This window comes from Apteryx rowi, unplaced genomic scaffold, assembly GCF_003343035.1.
Source record: "Apteryx rowi isolate R43461 unplaced genomic scaffold, aptRow1 scaffold_190, whole genome shotgun sequence".
Taxonomy (NCBI): Eukaryota; Metazoa; Chordata; class Aves; order Apterygiformes; family Apterygidae; genus Apteryx; species Apteryx rowi.
In genome coordinates, this window is record NW_020448197.1 from 792,794 (window position 1) to 802,174 (window position 9,381).

The 9,381-nt window shown below is 51.1% G+C and overlaps 1 protein-coding gene across 3 annotated transcripts in view; it reads right to left on the minus strand.

Annotated features, from left to right (window-relative positions):
* Nucleotides 1–9,100, minus strand: part of LDLRAP1 (low density lipoprotein receptor adaptor protein 1) — a 33,049-nt gene extending 23,949 nt beyond the window's left edge. The window contains exons 1-2 of one of the 3 annotated variants that reach the window (XM_026062474.1): nucleotides 9,023–9,100; nucleotides 4,109–4,299 (exon numbers count right to left, since the gene is read on the minus strand). In XM_026062474.1, coding sequence (XP_025918259.1) covers nucleotides 4,109–4,148 — 40 coding nt within the window. In that variant the 5' untranslated portion in view covers nucleotides 4,149–4,299; nucleotides 9,023–9,100. The remainder of the gene's footprint in view (nucleotides 1–4,108; nucleotides 4,300–9,022) is intronic. The other 2 variants (XM_026062473.1, XM_026062472.1) reach the window with 2 other exon arrangements.
* Between the last annotated feature and the right edge of the window lie 281 nt (nucleotides 9,101–9,381).

Sequence of the window (9,381 nt, forward strand, 5' to 3'; positions counted from 1 at the left end):
CCAGCCGGCCCTGGGGGCTGCACTCCTGCCCCGGGGAGGGGGAGTGTGGGTCGCCCGGGGAACCCTGGAGAGCTGCAGGTCTCCCAGAGATCCAGGGACCCCCAGTCACCCTGGAGAGTCATCAGAGATTGGGGGATCCGTGGAGATGTGCAGGTCTGCCTGGAGATCCACCGGAGACCTGGGGATCCTTGCAGAGCTGCAGATTCCCCTACTGATCCACTGGAGATCCAGGGATCCACAGAATCTGGGGTCCCCCAGAGAGCCATCAGCGATCAGGGGATCTGTAGAGAGCTGCAAGTCCCCCTAGAGATCTACCAGAAACCCGAGGATCCMTGGAGATCTGCAGATACCCCTGGAGATCCACCAGAGACCCAGGGATCCTTGGAGAGCTGCAGGGCTCCTTCATGATCCCCTGGAGATCCAGGGATCCCCAGAGGTCTGGGTTCCCCGTAGAGACCCCCCAGGCCAACACCTGCAGGAGGAGCGTCGGGGCGAGCTTGCCAAGGGCCAGGCGCTGCCGAACCAGAGCCTTTCCCACACCGGCGCCGCAGCCCCTCTCGCGGCCCGGGGGCTCCCCACCTTTCTGACGGAGGGCCCGCGACCGTGTACGGGTTTCCGGTAGGAAACTCTCCCCACGACTCCTCTAAGACAACCCAAAAGAGTCATGCAAGTAGCATCAAAAGGACTTCAGCGTACTCGGAAGACATGGGAAGCTGCATTTTCCTTAGAGGTGTTTCACCATGGCCTCCAAGCCGGGATGAGAAAGTGTTGTATGATATTTAAGGAAGGGGCATGCACAGGTTAGCCYGGGCATGCGTCGCCCCTTCGTGTCACCGTAGCTGCCAGCACGGTTTTAATTCAGCTTGAACATAATTATGTGGAAAATTAAGGCCTCAAAGCCTTTTTGAAATTAAAGGGATAATAACGAGGAGGTTAAACCCCATATTTAGGATTTGTAGAATAATACCTTGCAAAGGCTATTATTCACAGAAACATTTTTGTGTAATTGAAAATTCCTTTTTAGTTAAATTTTAACATTCCCCTCTCATGTTTGTAACTTAGAGCACTGAGCTAACGGGCAAGAGTCAACAAGCCAAACTGCCAAGCAGCGAGAGCGACTGCAGCTATTTCCCCCCTCCGCAGAATGAGCAAAATGCAAGAAATGAGCAGGCAGCACAGATGGCGGAAAGGTTAAAGAGAATCTTTCTCTTTCCAATGCCCAGCCTAAAACAGGAAGGTGCCACGGACGCACCTCCCTCCGTTTACTGCTGGGTTTTAATCTGAACGTGCACCAGTAAAACCAAGGACCATGACCCAAACGTGAAACCAGAAACTTCCCCTGACTGCTAACCAGATTGGAGCAGCTCTTGAAGGAACCTGGTAAATAACAGCCTGCAGATATCGAAATGCTTGAAAACTCCTTGTGTCAGGAACAAATTTTAAATGTATGCATAGATCCAGCTCAGTACAGCAACTCACTTAAGCATCTGTGCTTATTTTTAAGCATATGCTTAGACCTAATTGAAGTCCAGGGTTTTAAGCACATCCTTAAATGTTTCAATAAATCATTGATGAAGCTCAGCTCCCACCCAGCAGCCCGCATTTCACTGGAGGGCTTCCCGCTTGCCAATATCTGATGAGCTAAGGCAGACACCTTTGCAATTAATTCATTGATAAAAGAGCCTGAGAGAGCTGCACAGCAGCTATTTGACRCACCAGTGATTTATTTTCCTCTTTCTGTGTTTTGCACCAGCATTGGCTAAACATATCGCCATGCTCTGGTTAGCTCGGGCAGCAGCTTCTGCACTTGCGTGCTGCCTCCTTCCCATCGTTTCCTCTGTAGCAATTTCACAAGCCGGTTACTGGTYGTTATCCCACCAGGGTAGGCGCCGGCTCACACGTGCTGCCTTCTCATCGCCGCGATCCTCCCCTGCTAGAGCGGCTCCTGCACGTCACTGACCTTTTTAGCTCCTTTCGAGGTGCGTTTCGTGCATCCCTGAGCGCAGGGGGTTGACGGTTTGGCCGCACAGGGCTCTTTCTCTGGCTGTTGCTGCAAAGAGCGTAAGCCCCAGCCGCGGCGTGTCTTCCCCTGCTGGTTTTTCCCCCAATGAACTCCCCAAATCAGTGTCAGTTTTCGCCTCACTTTGCCGACTGCGCTGTCTCAGGCACGTACATCTGCGTGGGAGTAGCCGAACGTATTTCTTGAAGTGTCACAGCAGTTGGCGAGCGAAAGACCGTGACAGCGTGGCAGCAGCCCGAGACAGAGCAGTAATCAAATCAAGGTCTCTAGCGTGACTGTGCCATCCCAGCCAGCCTCCCTGAAAGTCATAATTTGAGTTTAAAGTATCCCTGTAATAGTGAGAAATTACTGGTGTCATCTCTCCCCAGAAAGGCAGAGCCTCCAGCATCTTAAGATTGCAGCGCTGCGCTGATCTACCTGCTAACGCCCTGAGCAGCCCAGGCTGGAGGAGCTGCAGGCAGACGGGTCCTGCAGGCCAGGGAAGCAAAGTCAAATCTATTTATTTATGTCCGAGTGCTGAGGATATCGCAGCAGTGTTTTTTGGAAGACTTCTTGCTTTCTCGCTAGCTGCGAGCGCGGGGTGGCTGACCTCCCCAACCCCTGCCGTGCTCTGCTGATCACCACCCATCCATCTCCTCATTAATTGTCTTCACTCCTGACGAGCCACTAGCTCTTTCTGCACATACTTTTTCCAAGGTTATTTTCAGCTCTGCAGCGTCACCAAAATACACAAGTTTGTGTCTACAGTATTGCAGCAATGGGGCTGCTCTTCTCCAATATTCCTAATGTCATCTCTTCTGTCCAGAAAATACATGGGAATTGTCGCCAGCGCCACCTCTCCGAGGCTCCATTATTCTTGCCAACCATGGTGTTTGCATCCATGAATTGCAGTGAAACAAATGCGGCTTTTCACCAGTGAAACAATTGCCTTGTTTTGTAATGACGATGCTTTTTCCAGGCTGGATGGGCCATGGTCGAGTGAGCCATCCCAAATTTCTTTGGAACAGTCTTTGAGACACACACACAGCCCCAGACATAAGTTCACTGACAGTAATTATGCTTTACCACAAGGGTGGATGTTCATTTGCTCCCTTCCCTTTTTAATCCAGTCCGCGAACCTGTTCCTTTTTCACCACAGTCAGGACAGCGCATGCTCCTGAGGTTTTATTCATTCCTTCTATTGTCTTAGTATTTACAGCAAAGTGCATTTACAGCAAATTAGCATATCCAAGGCTGGTTAAAAGGTGATCACTAATGGAAATCTGAGCTCCTTCCACTCTGTTAAATCCTTCTGAGGTTTGCCTCATAATAAATCGGCGCATTCGCTGAGAAGGCCTGCGCCTAACAGTCTGTGTGATAAAAGACCAATTGCTGACATTTGCTGTTGTTTTCACTTCCTTTGACATTTCATTAAGGAGCAAATAACACCAGCAACTACAAATTTGCTCTCATTGACGTTTGTTGGCCATAATGTTGCGGGCTACCCTGATTAAGTGAGTAGCTAGCAAGGGAGATGTATCCCATTTCCAGGATGACAAAGCCGGTGCTAGCCCTCCGACAGCCGTGCAGTGTTTCCAGGCCTTGCAGAACAGCCGGAGCCGCTCACCTCTCTGCCTCCACTGTCCAGAAAAACCAGCCTGGCCAGAAAGTCTCCCTGCTGCTGCGTGCAGAGAGCCGGCAAGGCAGGATAGGGCTGCAGTAGGTTTGCGTTTGTGCGCTCAGTTTACCTCACCCTGCTCCCTCGGGTTTCACGGATTACAGTCCTGCCAGAAGGATTACACCTAACGATATCACCCTTAAGTAGCACTTTTCACGCAATGATCTCCAAGTGCTTTTACAAGCGTAAAAGAACTTGGCCTCATTGTACCCCACCGCTGCGGGGCTGAGCTGTAACTAACCCAGACCTCGGGGTGACATTTTATTCTATCAGTAACATTTCTAATTTATAGGAGTGCTTAAGACTTGAACTAATCCAATCATTACCACTTTGCTAATGAGTCAATTAACATGCCTTGAGATCTGTGGAGAAAGGGCATTATAAAAATACACAGTATAAGTGTTACAAAGCCAAACAATATCTGACTGTACCAGTATCCAGTCTGGAGCAACTGTTGATTGCAGCGTTCATATTTACCCCGTTCGGTCACTATGTGATCAGTCACTTCCTTCAGCTGCAGCAGTTGTGCTTTCGCCCACGACCATCTCGAGCATCTCTGTGCATCCACTCAACTCCAAGACACCCAGAATCAGCCCCGGTCGCTCCAGAAAGCGGTGTCAGGCTGAAGATTTAAAACAMAAGCTGCCATGAAACACACTCCTTTTGATAACAGCTGAATCGAGAGCTGCAGCGCTGGACAGATGGGGCTGGAGGACGGCACGCGTAGCCCAGCCTGGGGGCAGGGCCCATCTCTGGACGTGGGACCCGGAGAGCTGAGCACATCCCTGCCCACAGCCCGGGTCTCYGCATCTATTGGAGTATTTTGCCAGCTCTCGGTAAGGTTTTTAAGCATCCCCAAGAAGCTGCTCCTAGCCTGGAGCCACATCCCAGCCAGAAGCAACAGCCCTCTCTCCCTGGCTGAGAGATGCTCCATCTCCCCCGCCGGGACCCCGGCTGGCTGTGCTGCCCCTCGCCCCCAAGCAACGCCCGCAACCACAGCAGGAGCAAAGCCACAGCCRGCCTCACCTTCCCGCACGGATCCTGCGGCGTGGAGGGGAGCAGCCAGGCTCACACCTCCGTGATGGCAACTTAACACACTAACTACCCTCCCCAGCACTAGCAAGATCCTCACATGCTTTCCCCAAACATTATGACCTGGATTTTTTTTTTTTCTTTTGCTACCTCTTTAGTATCATGTTCTTGAGCTATTCTCACATCCTTGCAGCCTGGCTGCTTTTGCCCGGATCACAGATAAAATAAGGCAGACAGCTGATCACACTCAGCTGCCGATGCTGATGGAAAGAAGGCCCAGGGCAAGAAGCAGCAGCAGCTTCATCGCAATCAAGGCCCATCAGCCTCGCCACCATGCCCCACCAGCWGCGGCTGACGGGCCAGGGCCTGAACGCGGCGCACGTGCGGCAGGGGAGCTGCAGCTGCTTTTGAGAAGGCTGCACGGAGATGGGCACTGCCAGCGCTGCCGAGGCACACGGGCCATCTGCACGTGTCCTGCTTCCAGCGGTGCTCGCTGCCGGGCGCTACAGCGAAATCTCCTAATCCCTAGTAATTAGAGGCTGACTTAAACCTTGAAGCATAAGACTYAATGCCTCTTCCCAAATTTCATATATTAATTAGTCCAGTTCTGTACTCTCTCAGGCACCGAGAAGTAGATCTCACTCCTTTTTGGAGCTCTGCACGATTTTTGGGCTGAGCAGCGCCCTGCACAGGGCAGCCCACAGCTTAGCCTCTCTCCGTGGCCAGCGCTGGCATGCGTGGATAATTCTCCTAAAATCTGAGACTGAYGGAGCTCTCGTGCCTTGCCCTGGCAGCAAACTAACCTGTAAATGAGGCAGGAGCTCATTAGCAGAGCAACCTCCCTCCCTGTTGTGCTCGTGGTGGAGGCAGCAGATGCCTCGTACRCTCTGTCACTGAAACATGTCCCCCTTCTTCCGAGGGGGAAAAACGCTCCCTGACCAAGGAGGACGTTGAGCTGGGGATTGAGAAACTCCTCAGCTCAGCAGGAAGGGTGATGGATGGAAAATCCACATCAGCGTTGCTGTCGTCCAGGGAAATTGTTCTATTGCTTTTTCCAAGCGTGTGTRTGTGTGTTTGTGGTTTGCTTCCCTGCAGACTCGCTTTTCTTCCCAGAACTGCAGCAGGGAGAGATGCGTGTTTGCATACCCAACACGCCGTCTCCTCCTTCCTTCAGGTGGCACAATACTGCCGTGACTTCTGGTCCATACTACCAAAAACAAGTTTGCCATTGGACACTGGGGAGCAATCCGAGCCCTGGGGAGCAGATATTTTGGGGCCCTTTTGAGCCACGTCTAGCCGGTGGCCGGGAGCAGTCTCGGGAGAGGCTCGGGTGCTCCTTTCCCGTCCCACGTTGCTGCAGGGTCACATCTGCTCCTGCGCTCTGCAGCCYCCCGGGGAGTTTCCCACGTGAGCTCCCCGTTTCCCGGCCCACGAGCCAGGGAGCAGAYGCGGCAGCCGAAGCGCCGTCGGACTGAGCAGCATCGCTGTAACTCTTCCTCGGACACGCTCCCCCCGTGCACGGCCCCGCGCCGGCGCTGTCCCTTCCCCTTCGCGCTGGGGGGGATCGGGCCAAGGGCGCTCTGAGCAAACGCGTGCCCCCTCTCCGCGTCCCCGCGCGCAGACCGCCAGCACGCCGCACGGAAGGGGCCGCCCGGCTCCCGGTGCCCCCTGCAGCCCTTCTGACTGCTGCAGATGTCGACATCTGCTGCTAAACTCTGAGCTGGCATAAAGCGGCCAGAGATTTTGCCTCAAAAGCATGCAGAGCGGCAGCAGCACCCGCAGCAACCGCAGCGGGATTTGGCTCCCTCTCGCTGTGTGGCCTGAGCTCGTTATCTAGGCTCCCTCCGCAGCTAAGGGAGAGGTGCCATCTCCAGAGGGTGGACCAGCTCACGGAGGGGATGAACCGGCCTCTGGAGGGGCCCRGTCTTCTCCTGCTGACTGCGGACCGAGGCTGGGCCCTGAGCTCCGATGAGGTCTCGCTTGCAGAGGGCCGACGCAACAAGGTGCACCCCAGCTCCGCCTGCGTCGGTCCTGCACGAAACCGGGCAGCCAACTCCTAGCGTCTTCTGCTTGCCGTGGTTTGTCTGACCAAAGTGATTTGCCAAATGCAAATCTAATTYGTGAATAGTTTAGTTGCCTGGGATATGTCTTATTTGATGGTGAATTTATTATTCACTGAAAAGACTGCTCTGCTTTAAWGCAGGCGGAGGGGAAAARTTATYYCTTGTGCTACTTCTCCAGTGGCTTYGCTGGGTTCCAAGCATTTAGCAGGATAAAACCGCTRGGYACAAATTCTCCTGGTATATGCTGAGGACACAGCTGAGAGAGGAAGTTAGCTGATATTGATTTTAATTAAAGTTTCCCAGTGTAAAGACAGTGGGACCAGGCCCTCTTTGAGGAATTTAGTCACTTATTTACGGTAATTATACTTTACGTCACAAGCAATGCAGTCCTGGTCTTAGGCTTGTGTTAGACTGGATTAGTTTTAGTGACAGTGCTAGAGCTCTCAGATTGACACCAATATAACTTAGTTATATAATACATCAAAGATAAAAATACATCAGGCATAAAATATCAACTGTTAGAGGAAATAACCAGAGCACCCACACGTTTAATGCCTTCCGAAGAAGCGGGGAGAGAAATCACATTACTGTAACGCACGGAGTTCTGGGGCATCTTTTATCAGAGGATATCAAAGCACTTTACAAATCATTACTTATTTAAGCCTCGTCGCCTGCTGGTCACAAAAGAGGACGATGTTGGAAGCAGGGCATGGATCCAGGAGGCATCAACAGAGACAAGGAAATATTCAAACTAAAGAGTTTTCTAGTAGAAAATGCTGTCTCACCAAAATTGAGACATTTTGCAGGAGCATGTTGATTTCAATAAAGTTTCTGACAGAACAATTTCAAAGCAATTCCACATCAAAATGGGATCCTGTGCAGGGAACATCTGGGAGAGGTGCTGGAGCTTTTATTCCAGGATTAGCTTTACTGTGTCATGTGCATATTCCATTTAACAGCTGTGGCTGCCCTGAGCTAAGTGTTGCTTTTCAGCCTGCCTGTTCCTGAAACCGATCGTTCAGAGTATTTAATTCCGTGACTGGGGGGAGGCTGCTGTGAATTTTCAGCCTGATGTGAGAAAATAGATGGATTTTGCAATATCAGAATGCACCACCTGTTTGAGTAGATGCTCTCTCCTAAAACCTCCTCAAAGACTYCTGATTAACTCTCCAAGTCTCCGTACCCTGAGTGTGAAAGGTTAGTTGCTCAAAGGAAGACTCCAGAGTCTAATTCAAATAGTGAAAACTGAGATTCTGTTTCCAGTATCTAGCATCCATGTGCTGACAATTTGCTCCCTTAAACTGCTGTTTTCGAGGGCCTGAACCAATACCCAGACCTGTTCAAAGATAAGTGGATCGGGCACTTTGCAGAGGAAGAGGGGAGAAGGGATGGTACACAAAATGCAGTGGGGTTTCCCCCGAAATCAGGCCCGATCCATCAAGATTAGTTTGTTCCCACTGTCAACTCTAAACCATGCCACATACTTCTCATCCTGGGAATGCTTTACTTCTCCTTCCCTGATGTATTTGTGGCTTCTACTTGCAGCGAATATGGTTTGATTCTGTCTCTTCCTCTGCCAAAGGAGAAGCACAGCGCTTCCATCAGCCCTGCCTGAGCCGCGGACGGGGCTGCGGGGGGGTCCCTAAGCATCGGGTGATTTGTATTCAGCCCATGAGAGTTTTGCTAGATTAAGGACAGCAGAACGTGACTCAGGCTCTGACAGGCATGCGGCAGCGGATTAAAATTGGGCGGTCGGAGCTGCCACCGCACGCAGCCATCTGCCCTGCTCCTCCGACGGGGACTGCTGCCACCACCGAGACCATCTCATCCCCTTGTGCAAAAGCTCCTGAACTGCCCTAAATGAGACGTCCCTGCCTCTGGGTGGCAATGCCCCATTTGCAGGACGGGGCAGCAGGCCAGTGGCACTTCACAGCCCTTCGTTCGTCTGATTTTAATCCACCACCGCACATCTGGTCAGGGACCTCAGTGAGGCCAACATAAATCAGCAGTGTAAATTAGTGTGGTTCGCTGGAAGGGAGAGCGATGCTGTGCTGATTTACAGCAGCTGAAAGTGTCTGTTCTGCGAGTCTCGGTCCTATCAGGTGATGAAAACTCACTGCAATCAGCAGTGTAGCTGATTATCACCTTGACAGGCAAACAGCCTTTGTAATTGCTTAATTAGAGTCGAAAATGGTCAGGTGGAGACATGGGATAGCAGACACGGGATCTATTTCTGTCTCTGTCCCTTACCTGCAAGGTGATCTTGCTCAAGTCACTTGAACTGTTTGTTTTGCTGATGCTTGTTGAGCCTGCAAATATGAACATGCTGATAACAGTTCAGACTGAGCCGAAACATCAATCCTTTTCCCAAACTCAGTTCAGGTTCACGCAGGTTTTCAGTAATTTTTGAGAGGAGAAAAAAAAAAGACAACAGTCATTTCAGAATGTTTTTTTTCTTAAGGCTATTTAAGCTTTTTAACCCTTTAAAATTATTTACCAGTATCAAAGCAAAAAAACTTTTTGGGACAACTCTTTGAACTGCCCTGCTTAAATAAAACATCAAAATGAACTATGCTAGCATTAAAATCCCCCCACTCTTTCCAGCTGAA